This window comes from Heptranchias perlo, chromosome 5 (assembly GCF_035084215.1).
Source record: "Heptranchias perlo isolate sHepPer1 chromosome 5, sHepPer1.hap1, whole genome shotgun sequence".
NCBI classification, from domain to species: Eukaryota; Metazoa; Chordata; class Chondrichthyes; order Hexanchiformes; family Hexanchidae; genus Heptranchias; species Heptranchias perlo.
In genome coordinates this window covers 124,659,522-124,681,890 of record NC_090329.1, presented here as the reverse complement: position 1 = coordinate 124,681,890, position 22,369 = coordinate 124,659,522, and the positions used below count along the sequence as shown (strand labels likewise).

Below are 22,369 nucleotides of genomic sequence, written 5' to 3'. Positions count from 1 at the left end.
CCTTCTGTGTCTAGAAATCTATCCATCTCCTTCTTAAATACATTCAGTGACTTGGCCTCCTCAGCCTTCTATGGTAGAGAATTCCACAGGTTCACCTCCCTCTGAGTGAAGAAATTTCACCTCATCTCAGTCCTAAATGTCCTACCCAGTATAGGTATAGTCATGTGATCAGTGACCAGTTTTATTTCTGAGTAAGAATCTAACATGAGACCAAGTGTTGTGATGCATCACCCTCTTTATTTCACAGTGACAATACGTTCCCAGCAGTTTGAAAAACAAAAGACAAACAAAGGCTAGAAGACAATGAATTATTTACACCACAAGAGAAGCCTGTGAATGGGCCGCCTGTTAACAGGAGCAATATCTGAATAGATCATTTTCTCAATCACAGATTCAGTCCGTGTATATTCCAAGTGTGAGCACCCAGTATAGGTGTGAGGAGATCTGAATCTGAAATTTATACTATCATCCGTTTCTGGATTTGCGCTGATCTGACTATGGCCAAACTGGGGGTCCCCATTAGCAGGTTTCTCCAGTGAGTGTATTGCTCTTCCTACAGTTCACAGCGTCCAGTCGACACTGTCTGTTATACAGTCAATTCCCATCAATATTTCAGAGTACAGGAGACAGAACAATTTAAACACAGGAGGAAATTCTTCAAGATGATGTAATGAAAGCCTCAACATTTTACAAATATTAAACACACTGTGCTTTTACAGTTCAAATATTCTCTTAATTGTTCAGTGTTGAACTAACTCTTGCAGATAAAATGCACATCATGTTGTCTAAACCATTTAACTGAATGAATTATGTTGTTAGTTGCTGAATATTTGAGGCTGAGTGGACAATCTGCCCCAGGAAAGACATACTTTTGCTGGGCATCAAAAGGAGTGTGAGAGGGGCCTGGTGACAGCTTGCTCTGTGGAAGCACCTGGTCTCTGCCTGTGGTCAGCAACTCACAGAGTGAGAGACCCCAGGTACGATCCCACATCTGACCACTCCATGATTCCACATGGAACAACTTCAATACTCTGTGCTCTGAAACACTTTCCATTTTCTATTGGCTCTTTTCACATCACCTTTAAATGTTCTGATCAGCATGACTGGGATAAACAGAAACATAACCCATCGCTGTGTGAAGATAGAACATCCTGGAACGAGATCTGCCACCAGATCCATCTCAATCTCAGTCTGTGCACGATTCATTTAAATTACGATTACAGAAAAGGGAAATTAATGCGGAGATTAATCCCTCTTACCCAAAGATAGGCCCACTATAAAAAGTGTGATAACCAGGTAGTGTCGGATAGAAGACGAGAGCCCGAAACTTGCTGGTCTTCCAGTGCAAGTCCTCGACCGAGTGTTGCCGATTGGCACATTCCAAGGTCCAGGACTACGTGCTGAGGGACACACTGAAGCTGGGTGCAGCCGCCACAAAGGCTCTGTGGGGAAAGCAACCGTTTAGGGCCTTCCCGCCATTGTGTACCGAAGGGCTACAATCAGGGAAAACCCACTCGGCCCCAGAATGTAAAATACAAATTTATGTCATGAAATGTAATGTATCTGTAATGAATCTGTAATCAACGAGCTGTATTGATTGTAATGCAATGAGGCACCCGAGAGTGTCATGAACTGTAATTATGTACGATGTGTAACTGTATTGTTGGAATCATATTTGAATTGTACTTTATGTATCTTGCAAATTGTATAATCTGTATTGTGTACATTTGAAATATGATATGACAACTGTATTGTATGTATTTTTGCAAGTTTTATGAATAAAGTATATTTTTTGAAAGAAAAACTCGAGCCTTGTCTTCAGTGCAGCAGTGTGGGTGGGAGAGAAAACCTGCCAACTGCCAGGAAAGGGCAGTATTTATAAACAGGGTCACCATGCACAGGGCTCTTGGGATGGGACATGGGGAGAATCGATCAAAATCCCAATACTGTCTCATGCACAGGGTTAAATCCAATGTGTAGTTGGTAGGAGGCCCACCTGAAGATTAAGGATAGAGTTAAGCACATCTCACTGTTTGATATCTGTAAAGGTAATAGAACCTTTCAGAAACATTCTACTGTTCCTTCTTCAGAAAGACTATTTGCATTAGCCCATGTCTCTTATACCAAGCAATAAAAAAGAAACTCTTATAAAAGGATCGTTGACCATCTTCCAAGTCCTTCATGAATTCCTTGACCAGTGAGCCATAGTTTTGGACGTCAGTCTTGTCATGGAAAGTCCTGCAAAATAATTAGGAATGAAAAGACTTTTAATTTCTCCAATCAAAGCCTGTATGAAAACCAAGCAGGTTGACAGAAAGATGGTCTCATCACTCCCACCGGCCTTGGTAAATGGGATCACAGAATTACCCCCTGGGAATTTAAAACTAGGAATGTTCGCCATTTGGAGGCCTCTGAATTCACCATCCCCCAGTCCCTCTGTTGCCCCAATCCCGTAATCCTGATGGCTATCTCCTTATAAGGAGTCAAGGGTCATAGGTTTGGAGACCACCCTTCTGTCGCCTAGTGCTGCCCTCTGTTATTTGTGGCCTTCTAATCCCAGCAGATATGAAAAGGACCAATGCAAGAAATAAGAACATAAGAACATAAGAAATAGGAGCAGGAGTAGGCCAATCGGCCTCTCGAGCCTGCTCCGCCATTCAATAAGATCATGGCTGATCTGATCCTAACCTCAAATCTAAATTCATGTCCAATTTCCTGCCCGCTCCCTGTAACCCCTAATTCCCTTTACTTCTCGGAAACTGTCGATTTCTGTTTTAAATTTATTTAATGATGTAGCTTCCACAGCTTCCTGGGGCAGCAAATTCCACAGACCGACGACCCTCTGAGTGAAGAAGTTTCTCCTCAACTCGGTTTTGAAAGAGCAGCCCCTTATTCTAAGATTATGCCCCCTAGTTCGAGTTTCACCCATCCTTGGGAACATCCTTACCGCATCCACCCGATCAAGCCCCTTCACAATCTTATATGTTTCAATAAGATCGCCTCTCATTCTTCTGAACTCCAATGAGTAGAGTCCCAATCTACTCAACCTATCCTCATATGTCCATCCCCTCATCCCCGGGATTAACCGAGTGAACCTTCTTTGTACTGCCTCGAGAGCAAGTATGTCTCTTCTTAAGTATGGACACCAAAACTGTATGCAGTATTCCAGGTGCCGTCTCACCAATACCTTATATAACTGCAGCAATACCTCCCTGTTTTTATATTCTATCCCCCTAGCAATAAAAGCCAACATTCCATTGGCCTTCTTGATCACCTGCTGCACCTGCATACTAACTTTTTGAATTTCTTGCACTAGGACCCCCAGATCCCTTTGTACTGCAGTACTTTCCAGTTTCTCGCCATTAAGATAATAACTTGCTCACTCATTTTTCCTGCCAAAGTGCACATCCTCACATTTTCCAATATTGTATTGCATCTGCCAAATCTCCGCCCACTCACCCAGCCTGTCTATAATTCCCTGTAGGTTTTTTATGTCCTCCTCACTCTCCACTTTCCCTCCCATCTTTGTATCATCTGCAAACTTTGATATGTTACACTCGGTCCCCTCCTCCAAATCGTTAATATAGATTGAAAAGAGTTGGGGACCCAGCACCGACCCCTGAGGAACACCAATGGCTACTGGTTGCCAGTCCGAGAATGAACCATTTATCCCAACTCTCTGCTTCCTGTTAGATAACCAGTCCTCCACCCATGCCAGAATATTACCCCCAATCCAGTGATTCTTTATCTTGAGCAATAATCTTTTATGTGGCACCTTGTTGAATGCCTTCTGGAAGTCTAAATACACTATGTCCACTGGTTCCCCTTTATCCACCCTTCATTGTGAGACATGATCAGTTCTACCAATGTTACCAGGACAACAGCCACCTGATGTGAGTGTGCGAACATGGAGCTGTGAGACCCTTGTACTGGTGTCACATCCCTGGTGCTTCATATTTAACCCATTAATAAACAACATGGACGGCACAGTGGTTTGGTAACATGGCCCAGAGAAACAGATGAGAATGAGCATGTCTGGGATCAGCAGTTGGTAAAGTGCCCTGCGTTCCCCCTCTGTGATGCTGCTCCAAGTGAGGAGCAATAAAGAAGCTTGGAAAGATAATCTCTGAAAGTGATGTCACTAGTTCACACACTTACATTCACAGAAATCAAAGATTTTCTTTCTCACCAACTCCCAGGTTGGGGCCTCAAGTGAGACTGCATTGATGCACTGTGTCATCTCCAACCATGGTGCTCTGACAGTTCTCTTTATTGCTGGGAGGTCTCTCCTCCAATTAAGGTCTCCCTTAGCTGGAGGACATCCTGCCCCAGGCCCGCCATTGCCTGATCGCTGTGTGGGGTTATTCTGCACCCAGTTATTTATTTAGGTAAAATCTAAGATGCAACTTCAAGGGCAGCTAGCTGCCCTGTGAGAGCTGTTGTGATTGTTTTATTAATTATAATCTGGAGTAAGTAGTCTTCATACAACAACTCTACCACATACTGCCAACCCATATAAAGAGTGACCACATCCAGCCTTCATTTCTATCTCAGAAACTCCTCCTGCACCACATTCTGTACATTTAGAGGAAATAATCCCACTTTCTCTGAGCTTTCTGGATATGAGGGCTAATTCCCTGATTGGGGGGTTCCTGGATCGATGCTCACAGGGAGCAGTTAGTCAATCACAGGCCCAAAACCCCTGATTTTCTGTTAACAATTTAAACAGACTGAAAATCAGACCCCAAGGGCCGTGATCTCCCAACCTGCGATCCCTCCGATCACCACTCCTCGGTGGGAACACCCAGTCCTGGAATCTCCACAGATGATAAAATAATACTACAGCTGCTAACAAAAGGTGCACTGACAGAGAGGAGGACACTGTCTACATTGGGGTTCATGCTGTGTAGTGACCCTCATTGACAGTGTGAGTTGGTGAATGTGGAGTGAGGAAATGACTGGGCCCAGCTCTGAGTCTCTCTCTGATCAGTAAATCACACTGACGTTCATCGCCCAGACACATATGTGGAAAATATCCCCTCCACAGGGCACTGGAGGGTGGGCGGTAACACTGGAACCGTGTAATTCATGACTCTGATCAGAAGAGAGCAGATAAAGGGACATTTAAGATCACTACAGTAGAATGGAACATCTAACATCTCAATGAAATGATGTTAGATTTTGGGTGCGGAATTGATCAAAGAAAGTGAAAGTGTTTCCCAAAAATACAGAATGTGGTGCGTGTGAGAATATCTGAAATACAGGAGCCGGCCCCATTATTGTTACAATAGAGGAGTCTAATACTAATGGGACAATCCAGCAGAGAAAAGCCCAACTACTTTAGTTACAAGGTATAGATTTCACATCCTGGGATCGTGTCCCGAGGAATTGTGGGTCCGCCATGTCCAGTGCTCCAGATGAACCTGAGTAATGTGAGTGTGGAGGTCCAGCCGTGTCCTCAGAAGAAGGAACTGAAGGATGTGAGACATGAAATACCTCATTACATGATCAATATTGGCCAACGTCCCCACCTGACTGGACCAGCCCGTTAATCACAGTCTAACTACAGGCTGAGTGGTGTTACCATGGCAGCCGTTGTTGAGAAATATCAATCACAACAAACTACCAACTAAGCTCACCTGATAAAATAATGAAGAGAAGATTCCTTTATAATTTTAACTGTTGGATCAGTTGGTTCGGGTGGACTGATGATCAAAGGAGGTAAATTAAGGGACACATTGAATTTCTGCTGCACTGTCCCATCTACCAAGTGTCCTTGAATCACCCAAGGTGCACTGACAGGAACAATTGTAGCTGCAGACAAAGAAAAACAGTTACAGCATTTTACTAGCAGATCACCGTGGAGTTGCTCAGAGTGAATCAGAAGTTACAGGTGGGAGCAGGGGGAACGGCACTGGGGTGGACCTTATTAAAAGCTTTTTCAAATCTGTATGAACCACATCCACTGCATTTCCTTCATCCCTCGTCTCGATTATATCGTCAAAGAATTCTATCAGTTTGGTCAGGTGTGACCTGCCGTTTAGAAATCTGTGTTGATTCGCTCTGATTAAATCCGGATTCTCCAAATACTGAGTAATTCCATCCTGTATTCTAGACTCTGGGACCCTGAAATTCTGGAGGCCCTGCTCCACCTCCGGAAATACCTTTGGGGTTGACCCTCATCTGAAATGACAGGGCCGGGGTCATTTCCACAGTGTGGGTGGGCAGCCCGTGTCTGTAGAGGTGCAACAGAGGGCACTCGCTCTGCTGTGTTGGTGACAGGTGGAGCGGCATCTTATATGGGAAGGGCCGAAGAGAAAAGATAAGCAAATTTCTTTCAATTCTCCACAGGGAGCAAAAGGGCATCACCGTAAAGAAGATCGACACTCTGGGATCGGGTCCCCAATCTTGAGACCGTCCTATGGTCCAGTTCTCAGGTTGGGTACTGAGTGCAATTCCCAGTTCGTCGGGGAATCTCCACAGTCTCACCTCCAAGGTTTACTGCATAAACAGGGGGTATGTTGGGGGAGAATGGGGGGGGAGAGTGGGGTAGAATGGGGGGAGAGTGGGGCGGAGAGTGGGTGGGCGGGGGCACGGAGGACCCACCTCCCCACCCCCCAATTAGAATTTATGAAGCTTCTTACAGGAGCTGTAAACCCGGTTGATCAGGATACCGCTCAAAACTCACCATTCCTGCCCTTCCCCAACCCTGGATTTTCAGGTGCCAGGTATTGATCAATAACTGAAGTGAGTTCTAGTGGGCGAGATGTTCCTCACTTATCTCTGTCACCTGTTCTGAGGATACTTTTCCCATTTGTCACACCCCAGTTCTCTGGCACAATTTAACCATAGTTAGAGCCTCTGATATTTCTTCTCCAGCTTTCCTCAGGTATAAACCATCAGGTCCCAGTGATTGGTCTACCATCATGGGGAGAAATTTAACTCAATACTGCCTGTTTTTCCAGCATAAAATCAGCGTTCGACCCCTGAGTTTCATGTTGTGATCTGTCGTGCCTAAACTGCGCTGGAAGTGCAACAGATGCCAACCTTTCTCGGACGATTATTATTCTGCCAGGGCACCCACCTGAAACAGGCATGCAGTTCCTTAAATATGCAAATTGGGGTCTTAAGGGTTGTAGAACCCCAAATGTGAAATTCAGGTAGAAATGGCCGAGTTTGTCCATTTCGCTCATGCAGCTCGACGGTATTTAATTCGGGCCGATGCCGATTTGTACCCCTTCCAAATCCTCTTCAAATATGTTCCATTGCTGATCTATGGTTCTATTTGCCCATGTTCCTTCTATTTAAACTGGAAAAGGTCCCATTTTACACTGTTATAATTTGGCTTTTTCCTTTTCTTTTTGCTTTTCTATTCTTACACCGAACCCAAATAGTCGTCACTGTTTCCCAATGTTCCATACTGTTAGTTCACCTATTTGCTCCATTTCATTACCCAGAACCAGGTCCAGTCGTTCCTCCTCTCTCAGGTAGAATGAAGCAACATACTGAAAACAGTCCTGAACACACTGCAGCACCACCTCCCCTTCTCACCACAAACATTTTCCCTGTCCCAGTCTATTTTTTGATAATTGATGACTAATTGGATAGCTCTTTCAAAGAGCCGGCACAGGCACGATGGGCTGAATGGCCTCCTACTGTGCTGTATGAATCGATAATTCTAATTAAATTCTCCCACAATTATTCCATTTTTATTTAGACATGATTCTCTAATTTGTCTCCAAATTTTACCCTCAATTTCTTTCCACTGTTTGTCAGTCTGTAACAGACCCCCAGTAATGTCACTGATCCCTTCCTATTCCTCAGCTGAATGAAAAGGAAATTTGTTTGTCCCACTTCTCTATTTAAATCCTAGTGCTCTCTGATATTGTTTCCAATTAATACTGCTGCTCCTCCTCCCTTTATTCCGTCCCTCCTGAAAGTATTATACCCAGGATTATTGAATCACCAATGCTGACCCGGCTGTAGCCCTGCTTCACTTACAGATATTAGGTCATGAATTTCTGTTTTAATCAATGACCATTCTATAATTTTGTTTCTTATCTCTGTGAATTAAAACACATCGATTTTTGTTTGGATTCAGTTGTTTACTAAATTTTTACCATTTTGTCTTATATATAAAAAAAACTGTAAACTGTCGATTTTTATCCTGAGTCTGGGGCAACTCAAAAAACAAACTCTGGAAATGTTGTGTGATACCAAAAATGGCCCAGAAATTCCAGGATGGTTCTACGGTCTCCATGGTAACTTGAGCAGGAGACCAATGGAAACCCTGATAAAAAGGGGAAGACCTGGTTACATTGGTTGTCCATCATTCCTGCCAGTTTCCACAATGCGTTGTTAGGGAAAGAGCTTCTTTCTGCCTCTTACAGGGTGAATGGTGGGCTGATGTAGGGGCCAGAGTGTGGACTCCCCAAGCCAGGAGTTCCTTCCATGGGGCCCAGTGTTTCAATGGCACCAGGCACACCGAGAAAGATGATGTGTATTGGGCTCCACAGGGGCACATGTGGGCTCCACTGGTGGGATCTAAGCCTGGCAAGGTGTATGGACTCTGGAGAGGACAACTTAATTTTGAGAAACTTATCTCCTGGATCAGCCTCCACACTCAGGGGCCAATTAGACCCATAACTGGGGTTTGGAGGGGCCTTGACATTTCACCCTCCCTTCAGGTGGCGACCACACCAGATTCATGGTGCACGGGGCAGGTCGCTGCCAAAGTAGCACCCTAAACGTGGAACCCTCCCAGTGACCCCACAAACTCTGGCAGGGGGTGTGCTGGAGGACATCAGTGGGCACAATCCCAGAACAAGCTCCAGGATGGCCAACTGTGGAATTGTGGGACCCATGTATCTCTCTATACAGGTAGTTTCAAATAAGACAGGTCAAACAGTGAAAGTTTGCTTTACATTCCGTCTTGTTACACTGATGAAGATCTGATATACCTGCAGCATTGGAAAAATATGAATATTTCAAAAGTTTGTCCATGCCAGTAATTACTGCATTCTTCATATCCATTCCACTAACTTCTGTTACAACCCATTGCAGGGTTGGAAATTCATTCTCTTCGTAAGTCTAAGAGAACAAGTAAAAAAATATTAGCTCATGGCATCACTGTACAGTTACTGAAAAAAAACCTGTGTTGAGGGGACTGTCCTCGGTACCGAGGTCTGGGAGCAGTATTCATGTCCTGGATGGACTGGGCTTTAAAAAGAGTTCGGAGTTTTTGATGGGAGTCTGAGCATCAGCACTTCATGATTCACCTTGTTTTCTCTTTTATTCATTTACCCTCAAATAATGAAGCAGTCCAAGCCTGCATGCAGCAAGATCTGGACAACATCCAGGCTTGGGCTCATAAGTGGCAACTAACATTCGCACCAGACAAGTGCCAGGCAATGACCATCTCCAACAGAAGAGAGTCTAATCACCTCCCCTTGACATTCAACGGCATTGCCATCGCCGAATCCCCCATCATCAACATCCTGGGGGTCACCATTGACCAGAAACTTAACTGGACCAGCCATATTAAAACTGTGGCTGCAAGAGCAGGTCAGAGGCTGGGTATTCTGCGGCGAGTGATTCACCTCCTGACTCCCCAAAGCCTTTCCACCATCTACAAGGCACAAGTGTGTTAAAGGGTGTAAGAGAAATGACAGCCATCCGTGGCTAAGTAAAGAAATTAAGGATAGTATCTGACTAAAAACAAGGACATATAAGGTAGCCACACTTCGTGGGAGGATAGAAGATTGGGAAGTCTTCAAAAGACAGCAAAAAGTAACTAAAGGATTGATTGAGAAAGGGAAGATAGATTAAGAAAGGGAAGATAGATTATGAAAATAAATTAGCAAAAAATATAAAAACAGATAGCAAGAGTTTCTACAGTTATATAAAAAGAAAAAGGGTGGCTAAGGCAAACGTAGGTCCCTTAGAGGATGAGACCGGGAAATTAATGGTGGGAAACATGGAGATGGCAAAAATGCTGAACAAATATTTTGTTTCAGTCTTTACGGTAGAGAACACGAAGAATAACCCAACACTGGACAAACAGGGGGCTCTGGCGGGGGACGAGCTAAATACAATTAAAATCACTAAGGAATTGGTACTCAGTAAATGAATGGGACTCAAGGCGGATAAATCCCCTGGACCTGATGGCTTACATCCGAGGGTCTTGAGGGAAGTGGCAGTTGGGATTGTGGATGCTTTGGTAATAATTTTCCAAAATTCTCTGGACTCGGCAAAGGTCCCGGCAGATTGGAAAACTGCTAATGTAACACCCTTATTTAAAAAGGGTAGTAGGCAGAAGGCTGGAAATTATAGACCAGTTAGCCTAACATCTGTGATGGGTAAAATTTTGGAGTCTATTATTAAGGAGACAGTAGCAGAACATTTGGATAAACATAATTTAATAGGACAAAGTCAGCATGGCTTTACTAAGGGGAAGTCATGTCTGACAAATTTGCTTGAGTTCTTTGAGGACATAACGTACAGGGTGGATAAAGGGGAACCAGTGGACGTAGTGTATTTAGACTTCCAGAAGGCATTCGACAAGGTGCCACATAAAAGATTATTGCTCAAGATAAAGAATCACTGGATTGGGGGTAATATTCTGGCATGGGTGGAGGATTGGTTATCTAACAGGAAGCAGAGAGTTGGGATGAATGGTTCATTCTTGGACTGGCAACCAGTAGCCAATGGTGTTCCGCAGGGGTCGGTGCTGGGTCCCCAACTCTTTACAATCTATATTAACGATTTGGAGGAGGGGACCGAGTGTAACATATCAAAGTTTGCAGATGATACAAAGATGGGAGGGAAAGTAGAGAGTGAGGAGGACATAAAAAACCTACAGGGGGATATAGACAGGCTGGGTGAGTGGGCGGAGATTTGGCAGATGCAATACAATATTGGAAAATGTGAGGTTATGCACTTTGGCAGGAAAAATCAGAGAGCAAGTTATTATCTTAATGGCGAGCAACTGGAAAGTACTGCAGTACAAAGGGATCTGGGGGTCCTAGTGCAAGAAAATCAAAAAGTTCGTACGCAGGTGCAGCAGGTGATCAAGAAGGCCAATGGAATGTTGGTTTTTATTGCTAGGGGGATAGAATATAAAAACAGAGAGGTATTGCTGCAGTTATATAAGGTATTGGTGAGACGGCACCTGGAATACTGCACACAGTTTTGGTGTCCATACTTAAGAAAAGACATACTTGCTCGCGAGGCAGTACAAAGAAGGTTCACTCGGTTAATCCCGGGGTGAGGGGTTGGACATATGAGGAGAGGTTGAGTAGATTGGGACTCTACCCATTGGAGTTCAGAAGAATGAGAGGCGATCTTATTGAAACATATAAGATTGTGAAGGGGCTTGATCGGGTGGATGCGGTAAGGATGTTCCCAAGGATGGGTGAAACTAGAACTCGGGGGGATAATCTTAAAATAAGGGGCTGCTCTTTCAAAACCGAGATGAGGAGAAACTTCTTCACTCAGAGGGTAGTAGGTCTGTGGAATTTGCTGCCCCAGGAAGCTGTGGAAGCCACATCATTAAATAAATTTAAAACAGAAATCGACAGTTTCCTAGAAGTAAAGGGAATTAGGGGTTACGGGGAGCGGGCAGGAAATTGGACATGAATTTAGATTTGAGGTTAGGATCAGATCAGCCATGATCTTATTGAATGGCGGAGCAGGCTGGAGAGGCCGATTGGCCTACTCCTGCTCCTATTTCTTATGTTCTTACGTAAGTCAGGAGTGTGATGGAATACTCTCCACTTGCCTGGATGAGTGCAGCTCCAACAACACTCAAGAAACTCGACATCATCCAGGACAAAGCAGCCCACTTGATTGGCACCCCATCCACCACCCTAAACATTCACTCCCTTCACCACCGGCGCACTGTGCCTGTTGTGTGTACCATCCACAGGATGCACTGCAGCAACTCGCCAAGGCTTCTTCGACAGCACCTCCCAAACCCACGACCTCTACCACCTAGAAGGACAAGAGCAGCAGGTACATGGGAACAACACCACCTGCATGTTCCCCTCCAAGTCACACACCATCCCGACTTGGAAATATATCGTCGTTCCTTCATCGTCGCTGGGTCAAAATCCTGGAATTCCCTTCCGAACAGCACTGTGGGAGAACCTTCACCACACGGACTGCAGCGGTTCAAGAAGGCGGCTCATCACTACCTTCTCAAGGGCAATTAGGGATGGGCAATAAATGCTGGCCTTGCCAGCGACGCCCACATCCCATGAACGAATAAAAATAAAACCCTTAGTTGCGTCCTGCACTATTAGCCTCGGTCCTTCACGTTAGATTTTCGATTAAAACCATAGAGAATGTAATGAAAAGTAAAATGAACTGGCACAAACATGACAGCAAACAGTGGACTCCTAACTATACTTACTCCGTGTGAGGTGAACGACAGGGGCTCAAGGCAGTAAACTTCATGGCAGAAATCGATCACCTCTTGATCTGCTCCTGTTCCTGTAATTTGAAGCCCGAGTAGGACAGACAGAGTTAAGCAGAGTCTCAGCATCTTGGTGTCCATTCTGATCACTGTTGAACGCACTGATTGACTCTCAGGCCCTTCAGGTGGATCTGGTGTTTGAGCAGCGAGTTCAGATCTTTTTATACTGTTTTATAAAGATGATTTTGAATACAACTATCTGCAGGCAGGAACATTAGATGCTGGAGAGAAAAGCAGGTGATATATTATGGAAATGTTGCTTTGTTCCAACCTTGTGATGGATTTAGAAATCATTAACTCTCTAAGTGCCGGATCCAGGGAAGTCTGAACACCCGGGGCAGCTCCCATTTTTTAAATGATACCAGCTCACACACTGTAAGGCTGGAAAACTCCCCAATAATACAGTAATAACATTGATGAAGTGTCAGGAGTGGCTTGTTCTGTGTGTTACAATTCAGCCTCTCCCAAAACTCTCTCCTTGTTCTCTGTAAAAGGCAGATTCCATTATCAGGCCCATTCCTCGAGGGAGATATCCGTGTTGGACGATTGTGAATCATCACCCGTTTTACACTCTGCTCGATTTATTTTTCCATTGGAGTCAATCGAAAGAAAGAAAGAACCTGCATTTATATAGCGCCTTTCACAACCTCAGGACGTCCTAAAGTGCATTACAGCCTATGAAGTACTTTTGAAGTGTAATCACTGTTGCAACGTAGGAGACACAGCAGCCAATTTGCACACAGCAAGCTCCCATATACAGCAATGAGATAATGACCAGATCATCTATTTTAGGTGTTGGTTGAGGGATAAATATTGGCCAGAACACTGGGAGAACTCTACTGCTCTTCTTCAAATAGTGCTGTTGGATCTTTTACATCAAACTGAAAGGGCCTTGGTTTAACATTTCATGTGAAAGATGGATGAGATGTTAAATTGAATAGAAAAGAAAAACGGGCCGGGTATAAATTGGGTAAGATATAAAACAGGCAGGGTGTAAAACGGGCGGGGTGTAAGACGGGCGGGGTTAATGATTCAGGTATAAGACTGAAAGCTGAGAGGCTGGGATATCTTTCAGTTTTCAGTTCTGAGGAAGGTCTTACAGCTACTCTTATTGTTGTAAGATTCTCAAAATTCACAGATCCCCCAAAACTCGGAGAAAAACCCGAAAGAAAGTCACCTTTTCCCTGAGTATGGAAAAACTTTGGACCTTGACTGTAATCCTAAGATGGAAGGATAGGTGAGAGGTCACCAGACGAATCCACCACAACACACAGTGGAATGCGGGAGAATTACTGCTTCAGACATGTCTCTGTTTTAATGCAAAGCCTACATCAGGTGGTCAACATTCAGCACTAATTCGAAAGGCAGTCGGCCATTGAAAGAGGCAACTGCTCCTGACTTGGTTCGGCAATGTCTTTGTTTTAAAGCAAAACCGATCAACACCTAGGACGTTGGATACAAAAGGAAGCCTTGTGTGACAAGTTCTAAAAATCGTTATTAACAATGACCCATCGCGAGAAGCAATTGCAACATGATGAGCGACCATCAAAAAGCCATCAAAGATTCTTAAGGACTTTGTAAGAACAGTTTAAACAGACATGAAGTTTTTATTTTAAAGTGACGAAAACCATTGGAAGAGAGGGATATAGAAGTAGAAACTCGATAACTCTCTCTCTTTCTCTGATTCTTGCTGGCGCTTGTGAGCTGCTTGTCTTGTTCTGCCTGTCTCTGGAAGGAAGAGCAGCTTCCAGCGAACAACAAGGCGAGGGGGCAACAGAGAGAAGGTCAGCAGCTCTAGAAGCAGGCCGACACACAAGAAGAAATCAGAGCAACAGCCCCAGTGACTATCGGACACCTCACGGCAACAAGGGCCTTTCGAAACAACCAACCGAATATTACCACCAACCAACCGGGTAATATTGGGCCACCGCGACCAAAGAAAACCAACTCGGGAGAAAACCGAAGATCCGCAAAGTTTCCACTCCACAATCTATTTCTGACTTACCTCTGGGTGAATTACTGTCAAGGATTCATTTGGGGAGCATTATCTCTGGTCCTTGAGAGTCCAACTTAGCTAGTTAGTGGGATTGGGAGGGGTGAGGTATCTTTCGACTGTAATTTCCCTCGTGTGTATCGAAGTGTTCCCCATTTTATTAGAGTGTTAAGATTGTTGTGTTGTATTTTCTCTCTTGAATAAAGGTCAAAGTTTCTTGCACCAAAACCAGTTGTCTGCTGCACTTTGTCACAATCCCCAAATAAGACCAAGGTCGAGAACCCAGGGAGTGGGAGCGATTCGAACCACTCAGAAGTCAGAGGTGAAGCTGACACACACCACCACCCCCGACACAGTAAAGAATTCCCTCCATCCCACAAACACAGTTCCATCTCCTTATTGAACTCCATGGCAACAAAGAAAGTTTAAAGTGGGACAGGGAACCAGACCTCGGCCACCAGACAATGGGGAGAGGTGTGGAGACAGATCACCACAAAGTCCACATTGGGCAGAATGGAAGAATCAATTTACAATCATTCCCCAACCATTGAAAACCAGAACCCCTCTCCCCCCACACAACATAAAGATAAATGTAAGGGCATGAGGTGATTTAGGTTGGAGATGCCCCTCCAGTTGCTCTGCCTGTTGCCGGCATTGAGCGCAATTTTACCTGAAGAAGATTGAGTAAATTAGGCGAAGGCTTGCAGTTGATGATTGTGTGAACCATCAAGGTGGTGATAGGTAGCCACATGGGGAAATCCCGAGTTTGTACTCCCCCTAACCAGAGTGTATTGTGGAGGGTTAGATGTTAGATGAAGGAATAGAGACTCACTCTATTTCAGAGCTGTCCTGGACCGCAGTTCCATTTCATCCTTCGCCACATCCGGCACTTTAACAAAACACTTTTTCACTTCCTTTCAGGTGTCAATCTCAGAATCATAGAATGCTACAGCACAGAAGGAGGCCATTCGGCCCATCGTACCTCTGCCAGCTCTTTGAACGAGCTATCCAATTAGTTCCCTTCCCTACCCTTTCCTCTGAGTCCTCTGGTTACCGATACTTCTACCACTGGAAACAGTTTCTCCTTATTTACTCTTTCAAAACCCGTCATGATTTTGAACACCTCTATCAAATCTCCCCTTAACCTTCTCTGCTCTAAGGAGAACAACCCCAGCCTCTCCAGCCTCTCCACATAACTGAAGTCACTCGTCACAGGTACCAATCTAGTAAATCTCCTCAGCATCCTCTCTAAGACCTTGACATCCTTCCTAAAGTGTGGTGCCCAGAATCAGACAGGATATTCCAGCTGGGGCCTAACCAGTGAATTATAAAGGTTGAGCATAACTTCCTTGCTTTTGTAATCTATGGGGGTAATTTTAACCCCACCTGGGGGCGGATGAGAAGGTAAAAATTGTAAAAATGTAAACCCCGACCCCAACTCGCTCCAACCCGCCCACTTCCGGTTTTAACAGAGGCCGGTCAGAGGGTGGGCGACTAACTCACTCTCAGGAGGCGGGTCGATCAGTAAAATCTTTTAAGGAGGGTGTGGGCCTCCATTTTAATAGGTTTTTTATTTTTAACTCCTGGAGGCTGGGATTCCCGGGCCTTCTGATTCACGACACATGAGAGGAGGCGAGAAGGCCCTCACTTACCTGCCATGATCTCACACAACCGATCGGCCGAACCCCCACTCCATGTTCAAACACCCGCCTCCGACGATCTCTGACCCCCACCACGGTCTCCAAACCTCATCCTACAACCGGCCGGCCCACACCCCCGCCCCCACCATGTCCAAAACCCCCCGATGATACCAAACTCCCATGATCTCTGAACCTACCACCCCACAATCGGTCGACCCCACCCCCTCCACTGTGTCCGAACACCCACCCGATGATATCCAACCACCGCCATGATCTCTGAACCCCCCCACCGCCATGATAGGCCAAACCCCCACCATGTCCAACAATTCACATGATCTACGACAACCACCCACTATTGATCCCATCCGTAATCTCTGACCCCCACCCTACGATCTCCGACCCCCCCGCTGTGATGACCGAACCCCGACGATTTCTGACAACCCCCACGATGTCCGACCCCCCCGCCCATCACCGATGACCGACCCCCATTCTGATACCCCACTTATTTGGCATCTGCTCCCCAACTTCCTTCCCGTCCCAATAAGCAGCCAGCCTATCAATCTGGCGGCCTGTTTAGCGGGAAATGCGCTGAGAAAATTTAAAAAGATGTCCTGAAGACAAAATCGTCTGGGCGTCCGGGAAACTCGAACTTCCAGGTTTCCCGTCCGGAAATCTTCCTTCCCCCTCTTCCACTCTCTTCATGGCCCCTATGCTGCTGTTTATAAAGCCAAGGATCCCATATGCTTTTTTAACAGGATTCTCAACATGTCCTGCCACCTTCATAGATTTGTGTAGGGACAGCCCCAGGTCTGTCTGTTCCTGCACACCCTTTAAAATTATACCATTTAGTTAATATTGCCTCTCCTCATTCATCCTACCAAAATGCATCACTTCACACATCTAAGTGTGTAATTGCATCTGCCACATGTCTGCCCATTTCACCAGACTGCCTCTGTCCTCCTGAAGTCTATTCCTATCCTCTTCACTGTTTACTACATTTCCGAGTTTTGTGTCATCTGCAAATTTTGAAATTATGCCCTGTATACCAAAATCCAGGTCATTAATATATATCAAAAAGAGCAGTGATCCTAATATCGACCCCTGGGGGACACCTCTGTATACTTCCCTCCAGTCAAAAAAAGACCCATCACCACTATTCTCAGCTTTCTGTCTCTCAGTCAATTTCGAATCCATGCTGTCACTGCCCCTTTAATTCCCATGGCCTTCAATTTTGTAAACAAATCTATTATGTGGTACCTTATCAAATGCCTTTTGAAAGTCCATGTACATAAAATCAACCGCACTGCCGTCATCAACTCTCTCCATTACTTCAAGGACCACAATCTTCAACAACTCTTTGATGCCAACACCCCTCCTGATCCTACTTTCTTGTCACTTTCTTCCGACCCCATCCCTCCTTCCAATCTCATGCCTTGTCCTGTTTTTACCATCCCCTCTGACCTTTCCCACTGTGACCCCGATCGATCAGTCCTCAGCAACGGCCTCAGCTTCATTTCCTTACGCCCCCACCTCAATGAATTTCGAGCTCGACGTGATGCTGGACCTGGACCCCTCCCTCTGGCCTTTTACCCTCTCTTGATCTTTTCATTGGGTACTGCCGGCGTGACATCGGCCGTCTCAATTTCTCTACTCCCCTCACTCACTCGAATCTATCGGCCTCTGAACTTGCAGCACTCCGTTCTCTCAGGTCCAACCCTGTCATTGTCATTAAACCTGCTGACAAGGGAGGAGATGTTGTTCTCAAAACTGTTAAATCTCTAACTTCTCCCAGTTCTGATGAAAGGTCATTAACTCTGTTTCTCTCTCTCTACAGATGCTGCCTGACCTGCTGAGTGCTTTCAGCATTTTCTGGTTTTATTTCACTATTTCTTACTAACCTGCTACACCCCAGCCTGCTGCTGCAATCTTCAGCCAGCACTGATTGTTTAAACACTGCACTTTAATATCTATGCACCTCAGCAGCTTACTCCCATCAGGGCTTCTCATCAATATTTCAATGTTGGGGTCAGCTGCATTTTTGGCGGATTATTTTCCTCACTCCACAATGTCCTTTTCTTTGAACAAACCCACATAAGGGAAAAGGATTGAGCTCCGTGACTGAAGAGCACTTGAACAATTTACAAATATAAAAATCACCTCCACGTATTGTTCTGAAATGGAGATCCTGTCAATGTCGGGATGGACATTTGGAATTTGGCTCCAGATCCTCCTTTGGAGGTCGGCTTCACTTCTGTGAACTTTGGGTGGTCCAGATCGCAACCACATTTACAATGACCCTGTTTTTGAGCGAGGTATCGAGCTGATTTTATTACTTTGCATTAAGAGTCACAAGTCATCCCTTGGCCCCTCTCCACAGTAACATTTACAAGGTGATTTACATCTTTTTATGTTGAGCTCATGAGAGATGAAGAAAAACATTGTCACAAGTCGGAAAGTGACCTCATCTGGACCTGTTCCTTTGGACAAACCGAATATCTGAATTTTACTAATGGGAGATATTATAATTGAGGCATGAAATGTACCAGCAATTGTCACTGACTCTTTATTCCCTGGAACATTTACAAGGTGCTTTACATCTTGTTTTCAGCTTGAAGCCAAACTGGTTGTCAGCAACGAAGAGCAGTGTGTGTCAGAGGTCAGAAAGTGACCTCAGTGGGCCAGTTCTTCTCAATTCACCAAATAGCTGGGAATTTACTGAAATCAGATCATTTATGGTCAGGTGCACACAAGTCTCTCTTTTTATTTATAAAATATAATATTGTCCATCATTATCTGATTTATTTTGTCTTTTAGGCCTCAGGTCTCTCTGTGCCATTCACCAATTTCCATCTGATTGCTCAGACAGGCGATATAATCCCAGGCCTCTAACCAACTGATACTAAAGGTGGAACTGAAGTATCTTCAGCCAGAAGTGCCAAGTGGATGATCCATCTAGGCCTCCTCCCATAATCTCCACCATCACAGAAGCCAGTCTTCAGCCAATTTGATTCACTCCACGTGATATCAACAAACGGCTGACTGCACTGGATACAGCAAAGGCTATGGGCCCCGACAACATCCCGGCTCTAGTGCTGAAGACTTGTGCTCCAGAACTAGCTGTGCCTCTAGCCAAGCTGTTCCAGTACAGCTACAGCACTGGCATCTACCCGACAATGTGGAAATTATCCCAGGTATGTCCTGTCCACAAAAAGCAGGACAAATCCAATCCGGCCAATTACCGCCCCATCAGTCTGCTCTCAATCATCAGCAAAGTGATGGAAGGTGTCGTCAACAGTGCTATCAAGCGGCACTTACTCACCAATAACCTGCTCACCGATGCTCAGTTTGGGTTCTGCCAGGACCACTCGGCCCCAGAGCTCATTAAGAGTATGAGAGCAAAGTAGCAGGGAACATAAAAACTGACTGTAAAAGCTTCTATAAAGATGTCTAGAGAAAAAGATTAGTGAAGACAAATGTAGGTCCCTTACAGTCAGAAATGGGGGAAATTATAATGGAGAACAAAGAAATGGCAGAACAATTAAACACATACTTTGGTTCTGTCTTTACAAAAGAGGACACAAATAATCTGCCGGAAATGTTAGGGAACCAAGGGTCTAGTGAGAGGGAGGAACTGAAGGAAATCAGTATTAGTAAAAAAAATAGTGCTCGGGAAATTAATGGGGCTAAAGGCTGACAAATCCCCAGGGCCTGATAATCTACATCCCAGAGTACTAAAGGAAGTGGCCCTGGAAATAGTGGATGCATTGGTGGTCATCTTCCAAAATTCTATAGACTCTGGAACAGTTCCTACAGATTGGAGGGTGGCAAATGTAACCCCACTATTTAAAAAAGGAGGGAGAGAAAAAACAGGGAATTACAGACCAGTTAGCCTAACATCAGTAGTGGGGAAAATGCTCGAGTCTGTTATAAAGGATGTGATAACAGAACACTTGGAAGGCATTAACGGGATTGGACAAAGTCAGCATGGGTTTATGAAAGGGAAATCATGCTTAACAAATCTACTGGAGTTTTTTGAGGAGGTAACTAGTAGAAGAGATAGGGGCGAACCAGTGGATGTGGTGTACTTGGATTTTCAGAAGGCTTTCGATAAGGCCCACACAAAAGGTTAGTGTGCAAAATTAAAGCACATGGGATTGGGGGGAGTATACTGGCATGGATTGAGAATTGGTTGACAGACAGGAAACAGAGAGTAGGAATAAACGGGTCTTTTTCCGGGTGGCAGGCAGTGACTAGTGGGGTACCGCAGGGATCAGTGCTTGGGCACCAGCTATTCACAATATATATCAATGATTTGGATGAGGGAACGGAATGTAACATTTCCAAGTTTGCAGATGACACAAAGCTGGGTTGGAATGTGAGCTGTGAGGAGGATGCAAAGAGGCTTCAATGTGATTTAGACAAATTGGGTGAGTGGGCAAGAACATGGCAGATGCAATATAATGTGGATAAATGTGAGGTTATCCACTTTGGTTGTAAAAACAGAAAGACAGATTATTATCTGAATGGTGATCGATTGGGAAAAGGGGAGGTGCAGCGAGACCTGGGTGTCCTTGTACACCAGTTGCTGAAAGCGAGCATTCAGGTGCAGCAAGCAGTTAGGAAGGCGAATGGTATGTTGGCGTTCATTGCAAAAGGATTTGAGTACAGGAACAGTGATGTCTTACTGCAGTTGTACAGGGCCTTGATTAGGCCACATCTAGAGTATTGTGTGCAGTTTTGGTCTCCTTATCTGAGGAAGGATGTCCTTGCCGTGGAGGGAGTGCAACAAAGGTTTACCAGACTCATTCCTGAGATGGCAGGACTGCGTCTGAGGAGAGATTGGGTCGACTCGGCCTATATTCACTAGAGTTTAGAAGAATGAGAGGTGATCTCATCGAAACATATAATATTCTAACAGGATTAGAGAGACTAGATGCAGGGAGGATGTTCCCGATGGCTGGGGAGTCCAGAACTAGGGGTCACAGTCTCAGGATATGGGGTATGCCATTTAGAACTGAGATGAGGAGAAATTTCTTCACTCAGAAGGTGGTGAACCTGTGGAATTCTCTACCACAGAAGGCAGTGGAGGCCAAGTCATTAGATGTATTCAAGAAGGAGATAGATAAATTTCTTAATGCTAAAGGGATCAAGGGATATGGGGAAAACGTGGGAACAGGGTACTAAGTTAGACGATCAGCCATGATCGAAGGACAAGAGCAGCAGATGCATGAGAACACCACCAACTGCACGTTCCCCTCCAAGTCACACACCATCCCGACTTGGAAATATATCGCCGTTCCTTCATTGTCACTGGGTCAAAATCCTGGAACTCCCTTCCTAACAGCACTGTGGGGGAACCTTCACCACACAGACTGCAACGGTTCAAGAAGGCGGCTCACCACCACCTTCTCAAGCGCAATTAGGGATGGGCAATAAATGCCGGCCTTGCCAGCGACGCCCACATCCATGAATGCATTAAAAAAAACACCTCCTGCTTTCACTAATATCTTTGCTCCTCCTTTCGACCCACTGGTGGAATGTGGAAACCTATTACACTGAGATCGGTTTGGATGAGCTTGTTATATTCTGTGGTTGAATGTGCTGGGACATTAATAGCACCTCATCACACGCAAGTACAACTGAATGAAGGGGCTTGCTGGGCCATGTCAGAGCATATTAAGAGTCAACCATGTTGTTTGAATTACAGTCTCATGTAGGCCTGACCAGGTTGGGATGACTAGCACTCTGGACATGAATTTTTGAAGAGGAAGTGCAGTTGGAAGAAGTTAAGTTGGAGGCTCCTGGAGTGAGGTATCACAGAAGGCGTAAGCTCACTATGTGCAGATGTGCACTCACCAGGGTTCACAGATAAGACAGGCTTGTATTTCTCTGCAGTTCACTGCCTCAGAAAGCCTCACTGCTTCCTGGAGACTACTGGGGAGATATGTCAACTAATGGTTGAAGACCTGCAGCCCACTTCCACCATCTTTTCCACTCAAAGCAACCACCGTCTTGAATTTCTTTGTAACTGGACATTCCAGACAGCATTATTCATATTTTTCCATATTATTCAGGCAGCAACTCATGATTACATTAAGATTCCGACTGATGCTCTCCTCTGATGGGCTGCACACTTCATTTATTCCCAATGGAACCAGGGAACGAGACAGCAGCACAGCTGAGCCCAATCCTGTCCTCTCCTCACACCCACACACGTACATTTTTCAGCAGGGATCAGTGGATAGTCGCCAGTAACAGGAA

General features: G+C 45.0%; 1 protein-coding gene across 1 annotated transcript; it reads right to left on the bottom strand.

The window, feature by feature from the left end:
• Positions 1–217: 217 nt before the first annotated feature.
• On the bottom strand, positions 218–12,596 carry LOC137321523 (uncharacterized). Its single transcript, XM_067983920.1, has 4 exons — positions 12,413–12,596; positions 8,961–9,090; positions 5,640–5,814; positions 218–2,238 (listed from the first exon to the last, which is right to left on the bottom strand). The coding sequence occupies exons 1-4, from the start codon at positions 12,554–12,556 to the stop codon at positions 2,073–2,075; spliced, it is 615 nt and encodes a 204-aa protein (XP_067840021.1). The 5' UTR covers positions 12,557–12,596; the 3' UTR covers positions 218–2,072.
• Between the last annotated feature and the right edge of the window lie 9,773 nt (positions 12,597–22,369).